The 27,818-nt window shown below is 49.8% G+C and overlaps 2 protein-coding genes across 5 annotated transcripts in view; one reads left to right on the forward strand and one right to left on the reverse strand.

The window, feature by feature from the left end:
• Nucleotides 1–982, reverse strand: part of LOC143766816 (uncharacterized) — an 85,175-nt gene extending 84,193 nt beyond the window's left edge. Inside the window, exon 1 of one of the 2 annotated variants that reach the window (XM_077254788.1) lies at nucleotides 753–982. In XM_077254788.1, coding sequence (XP_077110903.1) covers nucleotides 753–857 — 105 coding nt within the window. In that variant the 5' untranslated portion in view covers nucleotides 858–982. Of the gene's footprint in view, nucleotides 1–632 lie in introns of both variants that reach the window. The other variant, XM_077254789.1, reaches the window with a different exon arrangement.
• LOC143766852 (uncharacterized) lies at nucleotides 918–27,800 on the forward strand. Of its 3 annotated transcripts, none has more exons than XM_077254839.1 (4): nucleotides 918–1,103; nucleotides 10,046–10,141; nucleotides 10,223–10,325; nucleotides 27,039–27,800. In XM_077254839.1, exons 1-4 carry the CDS (start codon nucleotides 918–920, stop codon nucleotides 27,068–27,070), a joined length of 417 nt encoding a protein of 138 aa, XP_077110954.1. In that variant the 3' UTR covers nucleotides 27,071–27,800. The 3 variants fall into 3 exon arrangements, 1 of the variants encoding a protein (XP_077110954.1); XR_013213651.1 differs by lacking the exon at nucleotides 918–1,103 and adding an exon at nucleotides 1,407–1,425; XR_013213650.1 differs by lacking the exon at nucleotides 918–1,103 and adding an exon at nucleotides 9,061–9,121.
• Nucleotides 27,801–27,818: the final 18 nt, after the last annotated feature.

Consider the following 27,818-nt stretch of genomic DNA (forward strand, 5'->3'; position numbering starts at 1 on the left):
ATATACGGGGGCCAGTAGTAATATACGAGGGCACACGGGGGCCAGTAGTCATATATGAGAGCACATGGGGGCCAGTAGTAATATATGGGGGCACACAGGGGCCACTAATACTAGTTAGGGCCACATAGAAGGACTTATGGCCCCTGTAGGTGAATAGGGGAATATTACCATGTGGGGGAAGAAGGGAGAATTCTTAGGCCATGTTCACACGTTCCTGATTCCACTGTGGATTTTTCCGCTGCAGATTTGCAAAACCCGCAGTGTAAAACCGCGGTGCTTTTCACTGCTTTTTTTTGTGCGGATTCTACTGCGGTTTTCCAACTGCACTTTCCTATTGGTGCAGGTGGAAACCCGCAGCGGAAGCCGCAGAAAGAATTGACATGGTACTTCTTTTTTCCCGCAGAAAATCCTTGCGGATTTTCCAAGGGAAAAAAGCTAAGTGGGCACAGCAGTTTTTGTTTTCCATAGGGTAACATTGTACTGTACCCTGCATGGAAAAAGGATGCGGATCCGCAGTGGCAAATCCGCTGCGGATCCGCAGCAAAAACCGCACCGTGTGAACATGGCCTTACAGTGGCCGGTACACAGGGGAGGACATTACTGTCTGGAAACAAAGAGGAAAACGCACTCACTGCACAGACACAGCCAGGACTCCCAGGTGTGAATAAGCACTATAGTGAGGGGGCGGAGTATGGAGGCGATATAGGAGGAATCCCCCACATGGAGGGTGACGAGGACTGCGCAGACTCCACCTGCAGAGCCGCACACCGGACACCGGGAACCCACGGGGATAAGAAGCTTCTGGACGAATCTGGAGTAAATACTAAACTGTGTGGCTCTCCCAGGTGTGACGTCATTTCCGGGGCGTGTCACACTGGGGGCGTGCCCTGACTTAGTGCAGACAGAGAAGCCGCCATATGGGCTGGCTGCGGTCAGGGCAGGCAGCGGCCATACAGTCCAGGCTCACCCGGGAGAACACAGGTCCCTGCCGTGTCCTGACCGCACTGTGCGGCTCCAGCTCCCACCAGCCAGTGTGCTGCCTCCTACTGCGCAGCCCGCGGAGGCCCCGCCCCCCGCTGTCACGTGGCGCTCACAGAGTTACGGTACTACATTTCCCGGCGTTCCATGCGTGTCGCTTCCGGAATGACGCTCGGGTTGACAAGTGCGTGTTCTTTTGCACAACATCCAGATGCGAGTATTGAATTCGCAGGCTGAATGTGTTGTGGGCGTGTCAGAGGAGTGATAGTCCTTGTCAGCTGCAGCGCTGATTGGTTCATCAGGGCATCGAAGGCGGCGCCTTTTAGGAGCGCGCTCTGTTCCTGAGACAGGCTTGCGATATGTAAGGAGCACATTCAGGAGTGCGCGTTTAATCATTTATTTAATTTATTTATTTATTTAATCATTTATTCGGCGCGCATTTCGCATGTAAGGAAGCGCGCATTCGGGATCGCGGATCCGTATTCTGCCTGTAGTGAGCTGTTGCCTTTATTCCCAGCGGATCCGTATTCTGCCTGTAGTGAGCTGTTGCCTTTATTCCCAGCGGATCCGTATTCTGCCTGTAGTGAGCTGTTGCCTTTATTCCCAGCAGATCCGTATTCTGCCTGTAGTGAGCTGTTGCCTTTATTCCCAGCGTATCCGTATTCTGCCTGTAGTGAGCTGTTGCCTTTATTCCCAGCGGATCCGTATTCTGCCTGTAGTAACCTGTTGCCTTTATTCCCAGCAGATCCGTATTCTGCCTGTAGTGACCTGTTGCCTTTATTCCCAGCGGATCCGTATTCTGCCTGTAGTGAGCTGTTGCCTTTATTCCCAGCAGATCCGTATTCTGCCTGTAGTGACCTGTTGCCTTTATTCCCAGTGGATCCGTATTCTGCCTGTAGTGACCTGTTGCCTTTATTCCCAGCGGATCCGTATTCTGCCTGTAGTGAGCTGTTGCCTTTATTCCCAGCAGATCCGTATTCTGCCTGTAGTGAGCTGTTGCCTTTATTCCCAGCGTATCCGTATTCTGCCTGTAGTGAGCTGTTGCCTTTATTCACAGCGGATCTGTATTCTGCCTGTAGTAACCTGTTGCCTTTATTCCCAGCGGATCCGTATTCTGCCTGTAGTAACCTGTTGCCTTTATTCCCAGCAGATCCGTATTCTGCCTGTAGTAAGCTGTTGCCTTTATTCCCATCGTATCCGTATTCTGCCTGTAGTAAGCTGTTGCCTTTATTCCCAGCGGATCCGTATTCTGCCTGTAGTAACCTTTTTCCTTTATTCCCAGCGGATCCGTATTCTGCCTGTAGTGAGCTGTTGCCTTTATTCCCAGCGGATCCGTATTCTGCCTGTAGTGAGCTGTTGCCTTTATTCCCAGCGTATCCGTATTCTGCCTGTAGTGAGCTGTTGCCTTTATTCCCAGCGTATCCGTATTCTGCCTGTAGTGAGCTGTTGCCTTTATTCCCAGTGTATCCGTATTCTGCCTGTAGTAATCTGTTGCGTTTATTCCTAGCGTATCCGTATTCTGCCTGTAGTAATCTGTTGCGTTTATTCCTAGCGTATCCGTATTCTGCCTGTAGTAACCTGTTGCCTTTATTCCCAGCGGATCCGTATTCTGCCTGTAGTAACCTGTTGCCTTTATTCCCAGCAGATCCGTATTCTGCCTGTAGTAACCTGTTGCCTTTATTCCCAGCGTATCCGTATTCTGCCTGTAGTGACCTGTTGCCTTTATTCCCAGCGTATCCGTATTCTGCCTGTAGTAACCTGTTGCCTTTATTCCCAGCGGATCCGTATTCTGCCTGTAGTGACCTGTTGCCTTTATTCCCAGCGGATCCGTATTCTGCCTGTAGTGAGCTGTTGCCTTTATTCCCAGCGTATCCGTATTCTGCCTGTAGTGAGCTGTTGCCTTTATTCCCAGCGTATCCGTATTCTGCCTGTAGTAATCTGTTGCCTTTATTCCCAGCGGATCCGTATTCTGCCTGTAGTGACCTGTTGCCTTTATTCCCAGCGGATCCGTATTCTGCCTATAGTAACCTGTTGCCTTTATTCCCAGCGTATCCGTATTCTGCCTGTAGTAACCTGTTGCCTTTATTCCCAGCGGATCCGTATTCTGCCTGTAGTAACCTGTTGCCTTTATTCCCAGCGTATCCGTATTCTGCCTGTAGTGAGCTGTTGCCTTTATTCCCAGCAGATCCGTATTCTGCCTGTAGTAACCTGTTGCCTTTATTCCCAGCGGATCCGTATTCTGCCTGTAGTGAGCTGTTGCCTTTATTCCCAGCGTATCTGTATTCTGCCTGTAGTAACCTGTTGCCTTTATTCCCAGCGTATCCGTATTCTGCCTGTAGTAACCTGTTGCCTTTATTCCCAGCGTATCCGTATTCTGCCTGTAGTGACCTGTTGCGTCTATTCCCAGCAGATCCGTATTCTGCCTGTAGTAACCTGTTGCCTTTATTCCCAGCAGATCCGTATTCTGCCTGTAGTAAGCTGTTGCCTTTATTCCCAGCGTATCCGTATTCTGCCTGTAGTGACCTGTTGCCTTTATTCCCAGCAGATCCGTATTCTGCCTGTAGTAACCTGTTGCCTTTATTCCCAGCGGATCCGTATTCTGCCTGTAGTGACCTGTTGCCTTTATTCCCAGCGGATCCGTATTCTGCCTGTAGTGAGCTGTTGCCTTTATTCCCAGCGTATCCGTATTCTGCCTGTAGTGACCTGTTGCCTTTATTCCCAGCGGATCCGTATTCTGCCTGTAGTGAGCTGTTGCCTTTATTCCCAGCGTATCTGTATTCTGCCTGTAGTAACCTGTTGCCTTTATTCCCAGCGTATCCGTATTCTGCCTGTAGTAGTCTGTTGCGTTTATTCCCAGTGGATCCGTATTCTGCCTGTAGTGAGCTGTTGCCTTTATTCCCAGCGGATCCGTATTCTGCCTGTAGTAACCTGTTGCCTTTATTCCCAGCGGATCCGTATTCTGCCTGTAGTAACCTGTTGCCTTTATTCCCAGCGGATCCGTATTCTGCCTGTAGTAACCTGTTGCGTTTATTCCCAGTGGATCCGTATTCTGCCTGTAGTGAGCTGTTGCCTTTATTCCCAGCGGATCCGTATTCTGCCTGTAGTGAGCTGTTGCCTTTATTCCCAGCGGATCCGTATTCTGCCTGTAGTAACCTGTTGCCTTTATTCCCAGCGGATCCGTATTCTGCCTGTAGTGAGCTGTTGCCTTTATTCCCAGCGTATCCGTATTCTGCCTGTAGTAACCTGTTGCCTTTATTCCCAGCGTATCCATATTCTGCCTGTAGTGACCTGTTGCCTTTATTCCCAGCGTAGCCGTATTCTGCCTGTAGTAACCTGTTGCCTTTATTCCCAGCGGATCCGTATTCTGCCTGTAGTAACCTGTTGCGTTTATTCCCAGCGTATCCGTATTCTGCCTGTAGTGAGCCGTTGCCTTTATTCCCAGCGGATCCGTATTCTGCCTGTAGTAACCTGTTGCCTTTATTCCCAGCGGATCCGTATTCTGCCTGTAGTGAGCTGTTGCCTTTATTCCCAGCGTATCTGTATTCTGCCTGTAGTAACCTGTTGCCTTTATTCCCAGCGTATCCGTATTCTGCCTGTAGTAGTCTGTTGCGTTTATTCCCAGTGGATCCGTATTCTGCCTGTAGTGAGCTGTTGCCTTTATTCCCAGCGGATCCGTATTCTGCCTGTAGTGAGCTGTTGCCTTTATTCCCAGCGGATCCGTATTCTGCCTGTAGTAACCTGTTGCCTTTATTCCCAGCGTATCTGTATTCTGCCTGTAGTAACCTGTTGCGTTTATTCCCAGCGTATCCGTATTCTGCCTGTAGTGAGCTGTTGCCTTTATTCCCAGCGGATCCGTATTCTGCCTGTAGTGAGCTGTTGCCTTTATTCCCAGCGGATCCGTATTCTGCCTGTAGTAACCTGTTGCCTTTATTCCCAGCGTATCCGTATTCTGCCTGTAGTGAGCTGTTGCCTTTATTCCCAGCGGATCCGTATTCTGCCTGTAGTAACCTGTTGCCTTTATTCCCAGCGTATCTGTATTCTGCCTGTAGTGACCTGTTGCCTTTATTCCCAGCGGATCCGTATTCTGCCTGTAGTGAGCTGTTGCCTTTATTCCCAGCGGATCCGTATTCTGCCTGTAGTGAGCTGTTGCCTTTATTCCCAGCGGATCCGTATTCTGCCTGTAGTAAGCTGTTGCCTTTATTCCCAGCATATCCGTATTCTGCCTGTAGTAACCTGTTGCCTTTATTCCCAGCGTATCTGTATTCTGCCTGTAGTGAGCTGTTGCCTTTATTCCCAGCGGATCCGTATTCTGCCTGTAGTAACCTGTTGCCTTTATTCCCAGCGGATCCGTATTCTGCCTGTAGTAACCTGTTGCCTTTATTCCCAGCGGATCCGTATTCTGCCTGTAGTAACCTGTTGCGTCTATTCCCAGTGGATCCGTATTCTGCCTGTAGTGAGCTGTTGCCTTTATTCCCAGCGTATCCGTATTCTGCCTGTAGTAACCTGTTGCCTTTATTCCCAGCGGATCCGTATTCTGCCTGTAGTAACCTGTTGCCTTTATTCCCAGCGGATCCGTATTCTGCCTGTAGTAACCTGTTGCCTTTATTCCCAGCGGATCCGTATTCTGCCTGTAGTAACCTGTTGCCTTTATTCCCAGCGTATCCGTATTCTGCCTGTAGTAACCTGTTGCCTTTATTCCCAGCGGATCCGTATTTTGCCTGTAGTGAGCTGTTGCCTTTATTCCCACCGTATCCGTATTCTGCCTGTAGTAACCTGTTGCCTTTATTCCCAGCGGATCCATATTCTGCCTGTAGTAACCTGTTGCCTTTATTCCCAGTGTATCCGTATTCTGCCTGTAGTAACCTGTTGCCTTTATTCCCAGCGGATCCGTATTCTGCCTGTAGTGAGCTGTTGCCTTTATTCCCAGCGGATCCGTATTCTGCCTGTAGTGAGCTGTTGCCTTTATTCCCAGCGTATCCGTATTCTGCCTGTAGTAACCTGTTGCGTTTATTCCCAGTGGATCCGTATTCTGCCTGTAGTAACCTGTTGCGTCTATTCCCAGTGGATCCATATTCTGCCTGTAGTGAGCTGTTGCCTTTATTCCCAGCGTATCCGTATTCTGCCTGTAGTGAGCTGTTGCCTTTATTCCCAGCGGATCCGTATTCTGCCTGTAGTAACCTGTTGCCTTTATTCCCAGCGTATCTGTATTCTGCCTGTAGTGACCTGTTGCCTTTATTCCCAGCGGATCCGTATTCTGCCTGTAGTAACCTGTTGCGTCTATTCCCAGCGTATCCGTATTCTGCCTGTAGTAACCTGTTGCGTCTATTCCCAGTGGATCCGTATTCTGCCTGTAGTGAGCTGTTGCCTTTATTCCCAGCGTATCCGTATTCTGCCTGTAGTAACCTGTTGCCTTTATTCCCAGCGGATCCGTATTCTGCCTGTAGTAACCTGTTGCCTTTATTCCCAGCGGATCCGTATTCTGCCTGTAGTGAGCTGTTGCCTTTATTCCCAGCGTATCCGTATTCTGCCTGTAGTGAGCTGTTGCCTTTATTCCCAGCGTATCCGTATTCTGCCTGTAGTAACCTGTTGCCTTTATTCCCAGCGGATCCGTATTCTGCCTGTAGTAACCTGTTGCCTTTATTCCCAGCGTATCTGTATTCTGCCTGTAGTAACCTGTTGCCTTTATTCCCAGCGGATCCGTATTCTGCCTGTAGTAACCTGTTGCCTTTATTCCCAGCGGATCCGTATTCTGCCTGTAGTAACCTGTTGCCTTTATTCCCAGCGGATCCGTATTCTGCCTGTAGTGAGCTGTTGCCTTTATTCCCAGCGTATCTGTATTCTGCCTGTAGTAACCTGTTGCCTTTATTCCCAGCGTATCCGTATTCTGCCTGTAGTAACCTGTTGCGTTTATTCCCAGTGGATCCGTATTCTGCCTGTAGTGAGCTGTTGCCTTTATTCCCAGCGGATCCGTATTCTGCCTGTAGTGAGCTGTTGCCTTTATTCCCAGCGGATCCGTATTCTGCCTGTAGTAACCTGTTGCCTTTATTCCCAGCGTATCTGTATTCTGCCTGTAGTAACCTGTTGCGTTTATTCCCAGCGTATCCGTATTCTGCCTGTAGTAGTCTGTTGCGTTTATTCCCAGTGGATCCGTATTCTGCCTGTAGTGAGCTGTTGCCTTTATTCCCAGCGGATCCGTATTCTGCCTGTAGTGAGCTGTTGCCTTTATTCCCAGCGGATCCGTATTCTGCCTGTAGTAAGCTGTTGCCTTTATTCCCAGCGGATCCGTATTCTGCCTGTAGTGAGCTGTTGCCTTTATTCCCAGCGGATCCGTATTCTGCCTGTAGTAACCTGTTGCCTTTATTCCCAGTGGATCCGTATTCTGCCTGTAGTGACCTGTTGCCTTTATTCCCAGCGGATCCGTATTCTGCCTGTAGTGAGCTGTTGCCTTTATTCCCAGCGTATCCGTATTCTGCCTGTAGTGAGCTGTTGCCTTTATTCCCAGCGGATCCGTATTCTGCCTGTAGTAAGCTGTTGCCTTTATTCCCAGCATATCCGTATTCTGCCTGTAGTAACCTGTTGCCTTTATTCCCAGCGTATCTGTATTCTGCCTGTAGTGAGCTGTTGCCTTTATTCCCAGCGTATCCGTATTCTGCCTGTAGTAACCTGTTGCCTTTATTCCCAGCGGATCCGTATTCTGCCTGTAGTAACCTGTTGCCTTTATTCCCAGCGGATCCGTATTCTGCCTGTAGTAACCTGTTGCGTCTATTCCCAGTGGATCCGTATTCTGCCTGTAGTGAGCTGTTGCCTTTATTCCCAGCGTATCCGTATTCTGCCTGTAGTAACCTGTTGCCTTTATTCCCAGCGGATCCGTATTCTGCCTGTAGTAACCTGTTGCCTTTATTCCCAGCGTATCCGTATTCTGCCTGTAGTGAGCTGTTGCCTTTATTCCCAGCGTATCTGTATTCTGCCTGTAGTAACCTGTTGCCTTTATTCCCAGCGTATCTGTATTCTGCCTGTAGTGACCTGTTGCCTTTATTCCCAGCGGATCCGTATTCTGCCTGTAGTGAGCTGTTGCCTTTATTCCCAGCGTATCCGTATTCTGCCTGTAGTAACCTGTTGCCTTTATTCCCAGCGTATCTGTATTCTGCCTGTAGTGAGCTGTTGCCTTTATTCCCAGCGGATCCGTATTCTGCCTGTAGTAACCTGTTGCCTTTATTCCCAGCGGATCCGTATTCTGCCTGTAGTAACCTGTTGCCTTTATTCCCAGCGGATCCGTATTTTGCCTGTAGTGAGCTGTTGCCTTTATTCCCAGCGTATCCGTATTCTGCCTGTAGTAACCTGTTGCCTTTATTCCCAGCGGATCCATATTCTGCCTGTAGTAACCTGTTGCCTTTATTCCCAGTGTATCCGTATTCTGCCTGTAGTAACCTGTTGCCTTTATTCCCAGCGGATCCGTATTCTGCCTGTAGTGAGCTGTTGCCTTTATTCCCAGCGGATCCGTATTCTGCCTGTAGTAACCTGTTGCCTTTATTCCCAGTGTATCCGTATTCTGCCTGTAGTAACCTGTTGCCTTTATTCCCAGCGGATCCGTATTCTGCCTGTAGTGAGCTGTTGCCTTTATTCCCAGCGGATCCGTATTCTGCCTGTAGTGAGCTGTTGCCTTTATTCCCAGCGGATCCGTATTCTGCCTGTAGTGAGCTGTTGCCTTTATTCCCAGCGTATCCGTATTCTGCCTGTAGTAACCTGTTGCCTTTATTCCCAGCGTATCCGTATTCTGCCTGTAGTGAGCTGTTGCCTTTATTCCCAGCGTATCCGTATTCTGCCTGTAGTAACCTGTTGCGTTTATTCCCAGTGGATCCGTATTCTGCCTGTAGTAACCTGTTGCCTTTATTCCCAGCGGATCCGTATTCTGCCTGTAGTAACCTGTTGCCTTTATTCCCAGCGTATCCGTATTCTGCCTGTAGTGAGCTGTTGCCTTTATTCCCAGCGGATCCGTATTCTGCCTGTAGTAAGCTGTTGCCTTTATTCCTAGCGTATCCGTATTCTGCCTGTAGTAAGCTGTTGCCTTTATTCCCAGCGTATCCGTATTCTGCCTGTAGTAAGCTGTTGCGTTTATTCCCAGCGGATCCGTATTCTGCCTGTAGTAACCTGTTGCATTTATTCCCAGTGGATCCGTATTCTGCCTGTAGTAACCTGTTGCCTTTATTCCCAGCGGATCCGTATTCTGCCTGTAGTGAGCTGTTGCCTTTATTCCCAGCGGATCCGTATTCTGCCTGTAGTAACCTGTTGCGTTTATTCCCAGTGGATCCGTATTCTGCCTGTAGTAACCTGTTGCCTTTATTCCCAGCAGATCCGTATTCTGCCTGTAGTGAGCTGTTGCCTTTATTCCCAGCGGATCCGTATTCTGCCTGTAGTGAGCTGCTGCCTTTATTCCCAGCGGATCCGTATTCTGCCTGTAGTAACCTGTTGCCTTTATTCCCAGCGTATCCGTATTCTGCCTGTAGTAACCTGTTGCCTTTATTCCCAGCGGATCCGTATTCTGCCTGTAGTAACCTGTTGCCTTTATTCCCAGCGTATCCGTATTCTGCCTGTAGTGAGCTGTTGCCTTTATTCCCAGCGGATCCGTATTCTGCCTGTAGTGAGCTGTTGCCTTTATTCCCAGCGTATCCGTATTCTGCCTGTAGTAACCTGTTGCATTTATTCCCAGTGGATCCGTATTCTGCCTGTAGTAACCTGTTGCCTTTATTCCCAGCGGATCCGTATTCTGCCTGTAGTGAGCTGTTGCCTTTATTCCCAGTGGATCCGTATTCTGCCTGTAGTAACCTGTTGCCTTTAGTCCCAGCGGATCCGTATTCTGCCTGTAGTAACCTGTTGCCTTTATTCCCAGCGGATCCGTATTCTGCCTGTAGTAACCTGTTGCGTTTATTCCCAGTGGATCCGTATTCTGCCTGTAGTAACCTGTTGCCTTTAGTCCCAGCGGATCCGTATTCTGCCTGTAGTAAATTGTTGCCTTTATTCCCAGCGTATTCGTATTCTGCCTGTAGTAAATTTTTGCCTGTATTCCCAGGTGCTGCATCTCCTGGAACGTGTGGATTTGCCAGAGCTGCTGATTCAATTAGCAACATTGGCTATTTCGGAGACTGTGGATGACCTGAAATGTCAGGTAATGCCATGTACAAGCTCTCGTCTCCTCTATGTATCTATGATATTTTTAGGTGAGTGACCAGATGTCTCCTGATTGTAGGCAACTTTGAGGACTCGTATCTTCATGCATCACCTGGATTCGGAGACACAACCACCAGTCGTACAACGCTGTCGCGCATATTCCCGATCACAGCAGGTGGAATGTAGGTCCGATTACTCGTGGTGTGGGGTGCAGGGCCGACAGCTCGTGGTGTGGGGTGCAGGGCCGACAGCTCGTGGTGTGGGGTGCAGGGCCGACAGCTCGTGGTGTGGGGTGTAGGGCCGACAGCTCGTGGTGTGGGGTGTAGGGCCGACAGCTCGTGGTGTGGGGTGTAGGGCCGACAGCTCGTGGTGTGGGGTGTAGGGCCGACAGCTCGTGGTGTAGGGTACAGTGCTGACAGCTCGTGGTGTGGGGTGCAGGGCCGACAGCTCGTGGTGTGGGGTGCAGGGCCGACAGCTCGTGGTGTGGGGTGCAGGGCCGACAGCTCGTGGTGTGGGGGTGCATGGCCGACAGCTCGTGGTGTGGGGGTGCAGGGCTGACAGCTCGTGGTGTGGGGTGCAGGGCTGACAGCTCGTGGTGTGGGGTGCAGGGCTGACAGCTCGTGGTGTGGGGTGCAGGGCCGACAGCTCGTGGTGTGGGGTGCAGGGCTGACAGGTCTTAGTGTGGGGTGCAGGGCTGACAGCTCGTGGAGTGCAGGACTGACAGCTCGTGAAGTGCAGGGCTGACAGCTCGTGGAGTGGGGTGCAGGGCTGACAGCTCGTGGTGTGGGGTACAATGCTGACAGGTCGTGCTGTGGGGTGTAGGGCCGACAGCTCGTGGTGTGGGGTGTAGGGCCGACAGCTCGTGGTGTGGGGTGCAGGGCCGACAGCTCGTGGTGTGGGGCGGAGGGCCGACAGCTCGTGGTGTGGGGCGGAGGGCCGACAGCTCGTGGTGTGGGGCGGAGGGCCGACAGCTCGTGGTGTGGGGCGGAGGGCCGACAGCTCGTGGTGTGGGGCGGAGGGCCGACAGCTCGTGGTGTGGGGCGGAGGGCCGACAGCTCGTGGTGTGGGGCGGAGGGCCGACAGCTCGTGGTGTGGGGCGGAGGGCCGACAGCTCGTGGTGTGGGGCGGAGGGCCGACAGCTCGTGGTGTGGGGCGGAGGGCCGACAGCTCGTGGTGTGGGGCGGAGGGCCGACAGCTCGTGGTGTGGGGCGGAGGGCCGACAGCTCGTGGTGTGGGGCGGAGGGCCGACAGCTCGTGGTGTGGGGCGGAGGGCCGACAGCTCGTGGTGTGGGGCGGAGGGCCGACAGCTCGTGGTGTGGGGCGGAGGGCCGACAGCTCGTGGTGTGGGGCGGAGGGCCGACAGCTCGTGGTGTGGGGCGGAGGGCCGACAGCTCGTGGTGTGGGGCGGAGGGCCGACAGCTCGTGGTGTGGGGCGGAGGGCCGACAGCTCGTGGTGTGGGGCGGAGGGCTGACAGCTCGTGGTGTGGGGCGGAGGGCTGACAGCTCCTGGTGTGGGGCGGAGGTGTGTACATTGTGCCTGAGCCTTAGACCCCAGCATATGCTCCATACATGGCCAAATGGAGGATGGAAGCATATCTTTTTAGTGACAGGCCCTGATCATGAGCCGCTCCGTACACCGGCTCCTGGCCTGTAACATACATGCAACTCAATGGTTGGGAATGTATTAAAGGCACCGCAGGAAATGGCAATGGGCAGAAATCTCACAGTGACCCCACTTGTTAAAGTGAACCTGTCACGTCGGTTTGCCCCTGTAAGCTGTGGCCACCGCCTTTCAGGGCTTATATACAGTATTCTATAATGCTGCAGATAAGCCCCCTGTCCAACCTGAAATAGAAGAAAAACAAGTTTTATTATACTCACCCTGGGGCGGTCGGTTCCGATGGGTGTCTCAGGTCCAAGTCCGGCGCCTCCCATCTTCATGCGATGACGTCCTCCTCCTTGCTTTGTGTCGCGGCTCCTGCGCAGGCGTACTGATCTGCCCTGTTGAGGGCAGAGTAAATTACAGCAGTGCGCAGGTGCCTGGAAAGGTCAGAGGCACAGAGACTGCAGTACTTTGCTGTGTCCTCAACAGGGCAGATCAGTACGGCTGCGCAGGAGACGCGACACGAAGCAAGGAAGAAGACGTCATCGTATGAAGATGGGATGCTCCGGACTGCGATGCCCATCGAACGGGGCAGCCCCCCCCCCTTCCCGTGTGAGTATAATCTTGTTTTTCTTCTATTTCAGGGTAGATCGGAGGCTTATCTACAGCATTACAGAATACTGTAGATTAGCCGTGAAGGGCGGTGGCCGCAGCTTAGGCCTCTTTCACACTTCCATCTTTGAGCTCCCGTCACAATCCGTCGATTTTTGAAAAAACAGGATCCAGCAAATTTTTCTGCTGGATCCTGTTTTCCTCAGACTTGTATTAGCGACTGATTGTGACGGATGGCCTTCCGTTTCATCGTGCAGTGGATCCATCTGAAAATTGCAGTCCGTCGGGTGGAGAAAACGTTCAGAGGAACGTTTTTTCTGCATGTCGTAAAATCGCTCAGCGACGGATCCTGCGCTGTCCGTCGTTGGCTATAATGGAAGCTTATGGATGCAGGATCCATCGCTGACCGTCAAAAGCAGGAATCCAGCGACGGGTCCCGTCTTTTGAAACTGATCATGTGTGGAAGAATTTCCTGTGTGGGAAATTGTCTCTCGCTCGCTCTCTTTTTACTATTTATGCTGCCTATGCAGCATCAATAGTAAAAAGATATCATGTTACAAATGTGAAAAAAAAATAAAAAAATTGCAATATTCTTACCTTCCGGGGTCCCGCGCAGCGTTACCGATGCTCCCGATAGCTCCATTTCCAGTAATGCATTGCGAAATGATCCGATGACCTCGCGGTCTCGCGAGACCGCTAGGTCTTCTGGGTTATTGCCACAATGCATTACTGGGAACGCTAGCTGCTGGGAGCATCGCGACCATCGGTAACGCTGCGCGGGATGCCGGAAGGTAAGAATATTGTGATTTTTTTTTTTTTTCACATTTGTAACATGATATCCGTCATTTCAACTTCTTGACGGATCCTGTGCAGATTTGGAAGACAGAAGTGTGAAAGAGGCCTTACAGGGCCAAAACGATGTGACAGGTTCCCTTTAACCCTCACTTAGCCAGAGTAGGTGCCCAGTTACATGCTGCGGGAGTGCTGGAATATTAGGGGCTGGTTGGTTCCTCATCCCCCGTCCCCCCTTTTTGCAGACAGCTGGATTGCCTTCGGCAGCTGGTCATCATCCTGTGTGAACGTTCACAGCTCCATGAACTTGTGGAATTCCCTTCAGTGAATTTACAGTGAGGTGAGCGGTTGCCCGGTCGGAGCCATCGTCTTCTTACCGAGCCGGCTGTATATCACTGCTGTCTCCCTCAGGTTGTGAGCATCATTGAAGCTCGTGTTCGAGCCGCAGATCTGCTGACCCATAATTACTACGAGCTCCTGTATGCTCTCCATATTCATCGGCACAAACTCTTCTGATCTTATCTCTAGTAGGAGATTGTATTACAAATTCTGGAGCCGCTAATTTTAGTACCGTACATTCCTCCTGGACATATGTGCGTTATGTGAGGCCCCTCCATTTGTCTTTGCACACAGAGGGGGGCACATTCGGGGGTCAGGTAGTTATCCGTCGTATTTGGGATTGTCCCCTCTAGTGATCTCCATTCCTCTTTTAATTTCCGTCTCTGCTGAATGTCGTTGTCTCCTTCCTCAGCCGGCACCGTGATGTTTGTGTACAGGATGCATCTCCGCAGAGAGGTCCGAACCCTTATAGGTCTTCAGAAGCAAGTGAATGCGTACCTGGCGTGTCTGAACTGTCTGCAGCTTATACGGCCCGAATACTCCAGGATTGTGCAGCCGGCGTCGGGGGCAGTGGGAAAGAAATGTATAGTTACAGGGGTTTTCCTGTCCAGGGGTGGATTCTCGTCTCAGGCGTTCACGGTAAAATCTGTCAGTCAGCACAAGTGTATGCCATTTATCATTATAGCGCCATTTTTTTTGTTACAGCACCATTTATTGCAGTACGCTATAATACACCATTTACCAAACTCTTCATTAAGAGTCACAGAACCGGCGGAGCACACCCATATCCGTAGCTTCAACCCTTAAACTTATATTGGGGTCAAAGCCGTGAACGAACTCTATGCGCTGGTCGGAGCTGTGGAAATGGCTGAGCTGGTCGTGCGATGCCATTCCTGTAAGTGGATGGGCGGCGGCCGATGTGTCTGTAACTCTGAACACTTGACATATTCCCATCAGTGAGTGAGATAAGAAAGCCCCTTTTATTTATCCCACATAACCAGAGCAATTTATTTAGCATGATCCAGATTGATAAACTTCTCCGTCTAGAAACTTCTGTTATAAATTTTTATTCTTTGCGATCCAGTATACTTCTCACCAGTGGCCTCTGTCCGCCTTGTCTCCTTTGGTTTGGCTGCTGTATTCCTCCATCGATCACCTTCTGCAAGCGCTGGAAGAAAATAACAGTCGGCTAAACCGAGAGGTAAGAGTCACAGTCACACATGCGTGTGGTGTTCGGAGGGCTTGGTATATGCTCCAATTATAGGACTTGTCCTCCATTAGGCGCTGCACATTCTGCCACCATACTTACCGGATGCCACAGTAGACCGCATTCTAAGTCTGTGCTGCCTGGCGCTGCTGGGATGATTGACATGTAAGGCCTCATACCCATTTGTGCGAGAAACAGACGAGTGCAATCCGATAAAAAATCAGATTGCACTCGGACCAATGTTATTCAATAGGGGACATCTCATTTGCGAGATTATTCTCATCCTAAATAGGACTGATTAAAAAAAAAATCGCACCATGCGAGTGCTCTCCGATTTTTATTTTTATTTTTTTAACGCTTCGGTGTCCTTAGAAAAGCCGGTAATTCATTTGCAGTGTACAGTAAAATCACACTGACAGGTTAGAATAGAATAGATATCTATATACATAGAATAGGTATATATATAATTTCTCCTACGCCTCATTGGGGGACACAGACCGTGGGTGTTATGCTGCTTGCCACTAGGAGGACACTAAGTGATACAAAGAAAGTTAGCTCCTCCCCTGCAGTATACACCCTCCTGCTGGCCCTCAGCTAACCAGTTCTTGCTTAGTGTCTGTAGGAGGCACTTGGGTCTGTTTTCAGACCCCAACTTTCTTATTTTAATTTTAATTTTTATTTTTTATTCAACGGAGTGAAGGGGGCGACGGATCCTTTTTTATGGGACCCGCTCTCCCCCGAACCAGCAACAGGCGAGCACGGCGAGTATACCTCCCCGTCCCTCTCCTGCGACGTTGGAGCACGCCAAATTTTACTCGGGCAACGGGTTTCCATCTTTGGTCCCAATTTCCCTTCCCCCTGCAAGACGGCGAGCACATAGAGCCTGCTCTAATGTTCTTCTCCGGTGGCCCGACATACAAGGCCCACATCACATGGCGTTGCATACTTGCGGCAGAGCCCAAAGGGATTGCAGAAGAGGATGAGGATGGAGCGCGCAGGGACAGGGGGACCTGCATTACCGGACTGTGAGTACATCAGGAGTTCCCCTCCTGCGCTCCGGATCGCTTTGCGGCCGCACCACCTCACACCGCCGGGCAGGCCGGAAATTTAGTCCCCGGCTTTTCAGCCGGAGTAGGCCGCAGTGGCCTCTATGGGGTAGGCGCCGGCGGTACTTACGGCAGAGCCCCTGGGGACAGGCGCCGGCGGTCGGGAACTGCGGCGGTTAGCGTCGCTCCGTTGCGGCCGCCGCGCATCCCCAGGCAGGCTGGAAATTTAGTCCCCGGCTTTTCAGCTGGAGTAGGCCGCAGTGGGCAGATCCCTCCCACGGCCGTAACCCCGCCCCCTATATCGGCGCTTCTCGTCTGGGACGAGAGGCGCCCTGCAGATCTCGGGGGCCATGCTTCCTCACGCTGCCTGCCTGGAAGATGCGGTCCTGGGGGTGCCACTGGCCGGTACGCCAGCGGCAATCATTCGGCGCGCGGCCCGCCGACGCGCTCCACCGGCAGGCTCCATAAATTTAGTCCCCGGCTTTTGCAGCCGGACTAGGCCGCAGTTGAAATCCCTTTCAGGAGCGGAGGTGCTTTCATGGTCCCGATGGGCTGAACTTCGTGGAAGCCCCCCTCCATGGTCCGGGCAGCCTCCACCACTGTGAAAGCGGACAAGGAGGCGGACGGTTCCTCTCCACCTCCTTAACAAAGGGATGATGGATTGAGGTTTGTCTCTCTACCCCTGCACCGTCCACGCTGCAATACCCGACATCCGCGCCGGCTCCTGCCGGGACGCGCACCGTTGGTAAGTGGATCCTGCCAGCAATGGGCTTCTGCAGCGGGATATTGACAGGCAGTCTCAGACTTCCCTGTGGCCACCTCCCTGAGGTAACGCTCCAGCCGGCTAACAAATTTAGCTCCCGGCTTCGGCCGATGTGTAGTCCGCACCTCCAGAAGCGCACTGTGTCGCCTCAAGGCGGCTTAGCCTTTTTTTCCTGGCGCTTAGCGCCTGACGCGGAAGCGCTCAATTTTCTCGAGCAACGGGTGACCACCCCTAACTCTTACGCTGACGCCGGCTGCAGAAATTTACGCCCCGGCTGGGGCCTATCATGGAAGTTTCGAGGCTCCGCCCACGTTGTGCCTGTAGCTCCGCCCCCTAAATTGGCGCTTCTCGCTCGCTGCAAGATTTTACCTAAACCCGCATGACCAGTATTCCCGGTCTTAAAGTCACACGACCAGTATTCTCTGGTCTTAAAGGCACGTGACCGGTATTCCCTGGTCTTAATGGCGCACGACCAGTATTCCCTGGTCTTAAAGGCACACGACCAGCATTCTCTGGTCTTAAAGGCACACGACCAGTATTCCCTGGTCTTAAAGGCACACGACCAGTATCCCCTGGTCTTAAAGGCACACGACCAGTATCCCCTGGTCTTAAAGGCACACGACCAGTATTCCATGTAAAAGACCGCATTGTCCATGCACTCTGGCAATCTGTGAGTAGAAAGGTGCACCTGACAACAGACGCATGGACCTGTAGGCATGGCCACGGAAGATTACGTGTCCATTACGGCGCAATGGGTTAATGTGGTGGATGCATGGTCCACAGGGGACAGTCTACTAAGTCTGTCTGCAGTCCCTAATTCAAATTGTCCTCCACTGTCTAAATCGGAGCTTCTACCTTCTGGCTTTCGGCCTATAGTATCAGATATTAAACTGCATTTGGCCTTCAACTTTGGTTACGGCCTACTAACGGTGTCTGCCCCTGCCTGGTGTTTGTCCTCAACTGAATACAGCTGAGCTTCTACCTTCTGGCTTTCGGCCTATAGTATCAGATATTAAACTGCATTTGGCCTTCAACTTTGGTTACGGCCTACTAACGGTGTCTGCCCCTCCCTGGTGTTGACCTCAACTGAATACAGCTGAGCTTCAACCTTCTGGCTCTCATTAAGTGCTGTGTTTTTAAAAATTGGTGTTTAGGGCCTACTAACGGTGTCTGCCCCTGCCTGGTGTTTGTCCTTAACTGAATACAGCTGAGCTTCTACCTTCTGGCTCTCATTAAGTGCTGTTTTTAAATAAAAAAAATTGGTGTTTAGGGCCTACTAACGGTGTCTGCCCCTGCCTGGTGTTGCCCTCAACTGAATACAGCTGAGCTTCAACCTTCTGGCTCTCATTAAGTGCTGTGTTTTTAAAAATTGGTGGTTAGGGCCTACTAACGGTGTCTGCCCCTGCCTGGTGTTTGTCCTCAACTGAATACAGCTGAGCTTCTATCTTCTGGCTCTCATTAAGTGCTGTTTTTAAATAAAAAAAATTGGTGTTTAGGGCCTACTAACGGTGTCTGCCCCTGCCTGGTGTTGCCCTCAACTGAATACAGCTGAGCTTCAACCTTCTGGCTCTCATTAAGTGCTGTGTTTTTAAAAATTGGTGGTTAGGGCAAACTAACGGTGTCTGCCCCTGCCTGGTGTTTGTCCTCAACTGAATACAGCTGTGCTTCTACCGTCTGGCTCTTATTAAGCTTTTTTTTTTTTTTTTCAATTGCTGGATGGGGCCTAATACCTCTGTTTGCTGCTCCATGGTGTTTGTCCTCAACTGAATAAAGCTGAGCTTCAACCTTCTGGCTCTCATTAAGTGCTGTGTTTTTAAAAATTGGTGGTTAGGGCCTACTAACGGTGTCTGCCCCTGCCTGGTGTTTGTCCTCAACTGAATACAGCTGAGCTTCTACCTTCTGGCTTTCGGCCTATAGTATCAGATATTAAACTGCATTTGGCCTTCAACTTTGGTTACGGCCTACTAACGGTGTCTGCCCCTCCCTGGTGTTGACCTCAACTGAATACAGCTGAGCTGCAACCTTCTGGCTCTCATTAAGTGCTGTGTTTTTAAAAATTGGTGTTTAGGGCCTACTAACGGTGTCTGCCCCTGCCTGGTGTTTGTCCTCAACTGAATACAGCTGAGCTTCAACCTTCTGGCTCTCATTAAGTGCTGTTTTTTTTTAAAAAAAAGGGTGTTTAGGGCCTACTAACGGTGTCTGCCCCTGCCTGGTGTTTGTCCTCAACTGAATACAGCTGAGCTTCTACCTTCTGGCTCTCATTAAGTGCTGTTTTTAAATAAAAAAAATTGGTGTTTAGGGCCTACTAACGGTGTCTGCCCCTGCCTGGTGTTTGTCCTCAACTGAATACAGCTGAGCTTCTACCTTCTGGCTTTCATTAAGTGCTGTGTTTTTAAAAATTGGTGGTTAGGGCCTACTAACGGTGTCTGCCCCTGCCTGGTGTTTGTCCTCAACTGAATACAGCTGAGCTTCTACCTTCTGGCTTTCGGCCTATAGTATCAGATATTAAACTGCATTTGGCCTTCAACTTTGGTTACGGCTGTTGTGAACTATATTTCTTGGCTCCCTCTTGTGGTCATTAGCGGTATGGCACTTGGATTTTCTTTCCCCAGGTTGGCACTCACCTGGTTCGTTTGGCCTTGGGTGTGCCTATATAAACTTCTGGGATACTCTGTATATTGCCTGGAATCGTTGTTATCAGACCATGTCTGTTTTCTCCTGTCTCCTGGTCTCCTGATTTTGCAAGATAAGCTAAGTCCTGCTTTCTTATTTTTGTGTATTTGAATTACTCTTATTTTGTTCCAGCATTGTTTAAAATGTGATTCCTGATTTTACTGGAAGCTCAAGGGGGCTGTTATTCTCCCCCCACACCGTTAGTCGGTGCGGGGGTTCTTGGATATTCAGCGTGGATATTTTGTAGGGTTTTTTGCTGACCGCATAAGTCATCTTCCTATTTTCTGCTATTAGTCAGTGGGCCTCTCTTTGCTAAATCTAGTTCATTCTTACGTTTGTCATTTCTTCTTACCTCACCGTTATTATTTGTTGGGGGCTTGTATTATAACTTTGGGGTCTTTTCTCTTGAGGCAAGAGAGGTCTTATTTTCTCTGAAAGGGTTAGTTAGTTCTCCGGCTGGCGCGAGACGTCTAGATTCAACGTAGGTACGTTCCCCGGCTGCTGCTAGTTGTTGTGCTAGGATCAGGTATACGGTCAGCCTAGTTACCACTTCCCTATGAGCTGGTTTTTTGTGTTTGCAGACTTAACTGGAACTCCTGAGTTCCTCTACCATTAGGATCATAACAGTATTCCAGGCCAAAAAAGTGCATTGCTGAAGCGGGATTATAAGAAAATAAGTTCTGAGTTTTTTTTTTTTTTTTTTTTTTCTTCCTCCCCTTTTCTCTGAGTGGCTTGAAGCTCTGCTGCAGACATGAATGTTCAGACTCTGATTACTAGTGTGGATCAGCTTGCTGCACGTGTGCAGGGCATGCAGGATTTTGTTATTAGCAGTCCTATGTCAGAGCCTAAGATACCTATTCCTGAGCTGTTCTCTGGAGATCGATTTAAATTTGGGAATTTTAGGAATAATTGTAAATTGTTTCTATCTTTGAGACCTCGTTCGTCTGGAGACTCAGCTCAGCAAATTAAAATTGTTATCTCCTTCTTGCGTGGCGACCCTCAGGATTGGGCTTTCTCATTGGCGCCAGGAGATCCGGCATTGGCAAATATTGATGCGTTTTTTCTGGCGCTCGGATTGCTTTATGAGGAGCCCAATCTTGAAATGCAGGCCGAAAAAGCATTGCTGGCTATCTCTCAGGGCCAGGATGAAGCTGAGGTGTACTGCCAAAAATTTCGGAAATGGTCCGTGCTTACTCAATGGAATGAGTGTGCTCTGGCCGCTAATTTCAGAAATGGCCTTTCTGAAGCCATTAAGAATGTGATGGTGGGTTTTCCCATTCCTACAAGTCTGAATGATTCTATGGCTCTGGCCATCCAGGTTGATCGGCGTTTGCGGGAGCGCAAATCTGCTAATCCTCTGGCGGTGTCTGAACGGACACCTGACTCAATGCAATGTGATAGAATCCTGACTAGAACCGAACGGCAAAATCATAGGCGTCAGAATGGGTTGTGTTTTTACTGTGGTGATTCTACACATGTTGTCTCGGCATGCTCTAGACGTCCATCAAAGGTTGTTGGTCCTGTCGCCATTGGTGATTTGCAGCCTAAGTTCATTTTGTCTGTGACTTTGATTTGCTCATTGTCTTCCTACCCTGTTATGGCATTTGTGGATTCAGGTGCTGCCCTGAGTCTTATGGATTTATCGTTTGCCAAGCGCTGTGGTTTTGTCCTAGAGCCTTTAGAAAATCCTATTCCTCTTAGAGGAATTGATGCTACGCCATTGGCGGAGAATAAACCGCAGTATTGGACACAAGTGACCATGTGCATGTCTCCTGAACATCGGGAGGTGATTCGTTTTCTTGTTTTGCATAAAATGCAGGATTTGGTCGTTCTAGGTCTGCCATGGTTACAGACCCATAATCCAGTTTTGGATTGGAAGGCTATGTCCGTGTCAAGTTGGGGTTGTCAGGGAATTCATTGCGATTCCTCGTCGGTGTCTATTGCTTCTTTTACTCCTTCTGAAGTCCCTGAGTATTTGTTGGACTATCAGGATGTATTCAGTGAGTCCAGGTCCAGTGCCCTTCCTCCTCATAGGGACTGTGACTGCGCTATAGATTTGATTCCTGGTAGTAAATTTCCTAAGGGACGACTATTTAATCTGTCTGTACCTGAGCATGCCGCGATGCGTGCTTATATAAAGGAGTCTTTGGAGAAGGGACATATTCGTCCATCCTCTTCCCCTCTTGGTGCGGGATTTTTTTTTGTGGCCAAGAAAGACGGGTCTTTGAGACCGTGTATAGATTATCGGCTTTTGAATAAAATCACTGTCAAATTTCAGTATCCTTTGCCACTATTGTCGGACTTGTTTGCCCGGATTAAGGGTGCCAAGTGGTTCACCAAGATAGATCTTCGTGGTGCGTACAACCTTGTGCGCATTAAGCAGGGAGATGAATGGAAAACTGCGTTCAATATGCCCGAAGGTCATTTTGAGTACTTGGTGATGCCTTTTGGGCTTTCTAATGCCCCTTCAGTGTTTCAGTCCTTTATGCATGACATTTTCCGGAAGTATCTGGATAAATTTGATTGTTTATCTGGATGATATTCTGGTTTTCTCTGATGATTGGGATTCTCATGTAAAGCAGGTCAGGATGGTGTTTCAGGTTTTGCGTGATAATGCTTTGTTTGTGAAGGGCTCAAAGTGTCTCTTTGGAGTGCAGAAGATTTCCTTTTTGGGTTTTATTTTCGCCCCTTCTACTGTGGAGATGGACCCAGTCAAGGTCCGAGCTATTCATGATTGGACTCAACCCACGTCCGTTAAGAGTCTTCAGAAGTTCTTGGGTTTTGCTAATTTCTACCGTCGTTTTATTGCTAATTTTTCTAGCGTTGTTAAACCTTTGACGGATATGACCAAGAAAGGTTCTGATGTTGCTAATTGGGCTCCTGCGGCCGTGGAGGCTTTCCGGGAGTTGAAGCGCCGGTTTACTTCGGCGCCTGTTTTGTGCCAGCCTGATGTCTCACTTCCCTTTCAGTTTGAAGTAGACGCTTCTGAGATCGGTGCAGGGGCTGTTTTGTCGCAGAAAGTCTCTGGTTGCTCTGTGATGAGACCATGTGCTTTTTTTTCTAGGAAATTTTCGCCTGCTGAGCGGAACTATGATGTTGGTAATCGGGAGTTGTTGGCTATGAAGTGGGCATTTGAGGAGTGGCGTCATTGGCTCGAGGGAGCTAAGCATCGTGTGGTGGTCTTGACTGATCACAAAAATCTGATGTACCTCGAGTCTGCTAAGCGCCTGAATCCTAGACAGGCTCGTTGGTCGTTGTTTTTCTCCCGTTTTGACTTTGTGGTCTCGTACCTGCCTGGTTCAAAGAATGTGAAGGCTGATGCTCTTTCTAGGAGTTTTGTGCCTGACTTTCCTGGAGTCTCAGAGCCAGCGGGTATTCTTAAAGAGGGAGTAATCTTGTCGGCCATTTCTCCTGATTTGCGACGTGTGTTGCAGAGATTTCAGGTTGGTAGACCTGACCCTTGCCCACCTGATAGACTATTTGTTCCTGATAAATGGACCAGTAGAGTTATTTCCGAGGTTCATTCCTCGGTGTTGGCAGGGCATCCTGGGATTTTTGGTACCAGAGATTTGGTGGCTAGGTCCTTTTGGTGGCCTTCCCTGTCGCGGGATGTGCGTTCTTTTGTGCAGTCCTGTGGGATTTGTGCTCGGGCTAAGCCTTGCTGTTCTCGTGCCAGCGGGTTACTTTTGCCCTTGCCCGTCCCGAAGAGGCCTTGGACGCACATTTCCTTGGATTTCATTTCAGATCTTCCGGTGTCTCAAGGAATGTCTGTCATCTGGGTGGTCTGTGATCATTTTTCCAAGATGGTCCATTTGGTGCCCTTGCCTAAATTGCCTTCCTCTTCCGATTTGGTTCATTTGTTCTTTCAGAATGTGGTTCGTTTGCACGGCATTCCTGAGAATATCGTGTCTGACAGAGGAACCCAGTTTGTGTCCAGATTCTGGCGATCCTTTTGTGCTAGGATGGGCATTGATTTATCATTTTCATCTGCCTTTCATCCTCAGACTAATGGCCAAACGGAGCGAACTAATCAGACGCTGGAGGCTTATTTGAGATGTTTTGTTTCTGCGGATCAGGATGATTGGGTTACCTTCTTGCCATTGGCTGAGTTTGCCCTCAATAATCGGGCAAGTTCTGCTACTTTGGTTTCGCCATTTTTCTGCAACTCTGGTTATCATCCGCGGTTTTCCTCGGGTCATGTTGAACCTTCTGACTGTCCTGGGGTGGATTCCATGGTGGATAGGTTGCAGCGGATTTGGAATCTTGTGGTGGACAACTTGAAGTTGTCACAGGAGAAGGCTCAGCATTTTGCCAACCGCCGCCGCGGTGTGGGTCCCCGACTTCGTGTGGGGGATTTGGTTTGGTTGTCTTCTCGGTATGTCCCTCTGAAGGTTTCCTCTCCTAAGTTTAAGCCTCGCTTTATTGGTCCTTATAAAATTTTGGAAGTCCTTAATCCGGTGTCGTTTCGTTTGGATCTTCCGGTGTCGTTTGCCATTCACAATGTGTTCCATAGGTCTTTGTTATGGCGTTACGTGGTGCCTATGGTTCCTGCTGTTGAGCCTCCTGCTCCGGTGTTGGTTGAGGGCGAGTTGGAGTATGTGGTGGAGAAGATCTTGGATTCTCGTCTCTCTAGACGGAGGCTTCAGTATCTGGTCAAATGGAAGGGCTATGGTCAGGAGGATAATTCCTGGGTGGTCGCCTCTGATGTTCATGCGGCCGATTTGGTTCGTGCCTTTCACGCTGCTCATCCTGATCGCCCTGGTGGTCTTGGTGAGGGTTCGGTGACCCCTCCTTAAAGGGGGGGTACTGTTGTGAACTATATTTCTTGGCTCCCTCTTGTGGTAATTAGCGGTATGGCACTTGGATTTTCTTTTCCCAGGTTGGCACTCACCTGGTTCGTTTGGCCTTGGGTGTGCCTATATAAACTTCCTGGATACTCTGTATATTGCCTGGAATCATTGTTATCAGACCATGTCTGTTTTCTCCTGTCTCCTGGTCTTCCTGATTTTGCAAGATAAGCTAAGTCCTGCTTTCTTATTTTTGTGTATTTGAATTACTCTTATTTTGTTCCAGCATTGTTTAAAATGTGATTCCTGATTTTGCTGGAAGCTCAAGGGGGCTGTTATTCTCCCCCCACACCGTTAGTCGGTGCGGGGGTTCTTGGATATTCAGCCTGGATATTTTGTAGGGTTTTTTGCTGACCGCATAAGTCATCTTCCTATTTTCTGGTATTAGTCAGTGGGCCTCTCTTTGCTAAATCTAGTTCATTCTTACGTTTGTCATTTCTTCTTACCTCACCGTTATTATTTGTTGGGGGCTTGTATTATAACTTTGGGGTCTTTTCTCTTGAGGCAAGAGAGGTCTTATTTTCTCTGAAAGGGTTAGTTAGTTCTCCGGCTGGCACGAGACGTCTAGAATCAACGTAGGTACGTTCCCCGACTGCTGCTAGTTGTTGTGCTAGGATCAGGTATACGGTCAGCCTAGTTACCACTTCCCTATGAGCTTGTTTTTTTGTGTTTGCAGACTTAGCTGGAACTCCTGAGATCCTCTACCATTAGGATCATAACATACGGCCTACTAACGGTGTCTGCCCCTCCCTGGTGTTGACCTCAACTGAATACAGCTGAGCTTCAAACTTCTGGCTCTCATTAAGTGCTGTGTTTTTAAAAATTGGTGGTTAGGGCCTACTAACGGTGTCTGCCCCTGCCTGGTGTTTGTCCTCAACTGAATACAGCTGAGCTTCTACCTTCTGGCTTTCGGCCTATAGTATCAGATATTAAACTGCATTTGGCCTACTAGTGTGGTTGGGCCCTTGAAACAGTGTTTGCTGCTCTTGGGTTTGCTACTCCACTGAACAAAGCAATGCCGCCTGTTTAGTCCTGTTACCAATTTTGAACTGCATTTAGCCTAATTTATTCTTTGGCCCTATATCTGTTTCCTCCTCATCCTGCCCATTGCCCAGCCACTGCTAGATGAGTCTGCTGGTACATTGACCTAGACCACTACATTCCCCTTGCACTCTACACAGCCAGAATCTGACCCTGCTGAAAGTAAGGTTCCCCTTCCCGCATGTTATACCACCTTAGGCTACGTTCACATTCGCGGCGGGCGCCGCAGCGTCGGGCGCCGCAGCGGCGCCGCATGCATCATGCGCCCCTATATTTAACATGGGGGCGCATGGACATGCGTTGTGCTGCGTTTTGCGCCGCATGGCCGCAAGCGTTGGACGCAAGAAACGCTTCATGTTGCATTTTTTTTGCGTCCAACTTTCGGCCAAAAAGGACGCATGCGGCGCAAAACGCAGCGTTTTAGCGTGCGTTTTGCCGCGTTTTTGTTTGCGTTGTGCGCTGCGGCGCCGACGCTGCGGCGCACAACGCAAATGTGAACGTAGCCTTACACAGGGACAAAGAGGAAGGTGCAGATGAAAGTGCAGGTTCCTTCATCAGGTGGGGGGGGGGGCATACTCATACTCGTTGGCGACGTCACTGGCACAGGGCCCCTCAGAGTACGCAAAAGTGTCGCTGCTGGTGGGAGGTGCCCCCGCCATGCAAACACACCGCCGTACTTTGAGGGGCCCTGTGCCAGTGCCAATGCGAACGAGTGGGCCCCCCCTGCTTGCTCAGGATCACAGCACTTGCAACGTTGAAATACTTACCTCTCCCTGCTCCACCGCCGTGACGTAGTCCACGTTTCCTGGGCCCACTAAAATCTTGAACCAGCCCCACCCCCACAACTTTTGCCAAATGACCCCCAAGTTCCAATGCCCAACTATTATTATAAAGTTAATTAAGATTGACAAGCTTCAGAAACAAGAATGGATGTTTTTGGCATTAAAATGGGCACTGTAGGTGTTTTCCTGGCCTCCACTCACTGCCGACTATGCTTCCCCATTGACTTGCATTGGGTTTCGTGTTTCGGTCGATCCCCAACTTTTAGCGATAATCGGCCGACTGCACTCGACTCGACTCTGGACAAAGTCGGGTTTCACAAAACCCGACTCGATCTTAAAAAAATGAAAGTCGCTCAACCCTAGTGCTCAATAATTCAGGGTAGGCCAGTTGATAAATGCAACCGAGCACGAAGCGCGGTGACAACTGATTTTCTATTACGGATGAGGGAAGGCAGGGCGTCGGGCACTTCGGCACAATGGAAATTATCAGGGCTAGCCTTTTTCTTTCAGTTATTGGGATGGGTAGACGTAACTAAGTCCTTCTGCATAAAACAAGCCATTAAAGGTTGGAAAAGGCTTCAGCTAAGCCAAGAATGTCGCCGCCCCATATCATTGAGACTATTGCATGACCTAATTTCGATATCCCCGTCAGTCTGTTCATCACAATATGAGGCGGCCCTTATATTAGCAGCTTTTGCGACCGTTTTTTTTCGGAGCACTGTGCATTAGTGAATTTCTACCACGGTCAAAGAACGCGTCGGAAGGAGGCCTAATCAATGAGGACATAGTAATATGCAGCGACGCATCAGGGTTAGAAAATCCAAATGCGATCCCACCGGTAGGGGGCACATGGGTCCTGGTTAACTCTACAGATGGCCCAGTTTGCCCGTTAAAAATTGTTAAAAAATACGCTGGAATAAGACACGTAGGGAGATTTTTCTTCACTCATACAGACGGCTCCCCTCTGACCAAGTACCAATTCCAGGCAATGTTCAAGCTATGCTTGGAAAAAAACGGCACAAATCCAAAGTAGTACGGAACACATTCGTTCCAGATTGGGGCGGCTACAGAGGCAGCTAAGGCAGGAGTGTCAGAGGCCGAAGTGCAGAGAATGGGTCCCTGGAAGTCCGCATGCTTTGCTAGATACATAAGACCTGATTTGCTGAATTAACATGTGTTGTCTCTTACAGGGGTGGAAGTTTGGGTGGTAGGAGATTCCTAAGTATACTGGGCCGAAAAGAGGGCCAAACTACGGCCAGGAGGAACAAATCTTCACCTCCCAGGCATAAAAGTTAACTGGAGGGGGATCAGAGGCCTCCAGTGGAAACAGGTGTTCAAGGAGATGGTTGGCATAGCAAGGTTGGCGGAACGCCCGGTGATAATGGTGTTACACGCGGATGGCAATGACCTAGGCAAACAAAAGGCGGCCGAATTGTACAAATGGGTGACAACGGATATGGAACGGTTCAGCTGTCTATTCAAGAAAATAATAATGGCGTGGTCGGATATTACACCACGGGTTGTTTGGCGAGAAGCAAGAGATAAAAAAGCCATAGAGCGGACAAGGAGTAAATTCAATGCTCGGATCGGAAAATATGTGAGGAGAAGAGGTGGCATCGTGATTCGTCACCAACACCTACAACGGGATAACACGCTACAATTGAGACCGGACGGAGTTCGCCTAACGGACATTGGCCTCGATATTTTTCTGTCTGGTTTACAGGATGGGGTTGAACAGGCCCTAACATTGATGGGTGGGGTCGGAGTCCCGCGTGTTGTGAATTTGGATTCTGGGCTCCCCCGGTGGCTACTGGTGGAATTGAACTGGTGTCTTCATCTTCTCTGTTCACCTGTTCCCATCAAGATGTGGGAGTCGCTATATAACCTTGCTTCTCTGTTAGTTGCTTGCCGGTCAACAATGTTATCAGAAGCCTCTCTGTGCTTGTTCCTGCTCCTAGACAACTACTAGA

This window comes from Ranitomeya variabilis, chromosome 4, assembly GCF_051348905.1.
Source record: "Ranitomeya variabilis isolate aRanVar5 chromosome 4, aRanVar5.hap1, whole genome shotgun sequence".
Taxonomy (NCBI): domain Eukaryota; kingdom Metazoa; phylum Chordata; class Amphibia; order Anura; family Dendrobatidae; genus Ranitomeya; species Ranitomeya variabilis.

Bases quoted from the DNA above. Each gene is read 5' to 3' on its own strand.
- LOC143766852 (XM_077254839.1), top strand. From the start codon at position 918: ATGGGCTGGCTGCGGTCAGGGCAGGCAGCGGCCATACAGTCCAGGCTC. The intron at 1,104-10,045 runs GTACTACATTTC...CTGTATTCCCAG, and splicing joins GTGGCGCTCACAGAGTTACG to GTGCTGCATCTCCTGGAACG. The intron at 10,326-27,038 runs GTAGGTCCGATT...TGTCTCTTACAG, and splicing joins CCGATCACAGCAGGTGGAAT to GGGTGGAAGTTTGGGTGGTA.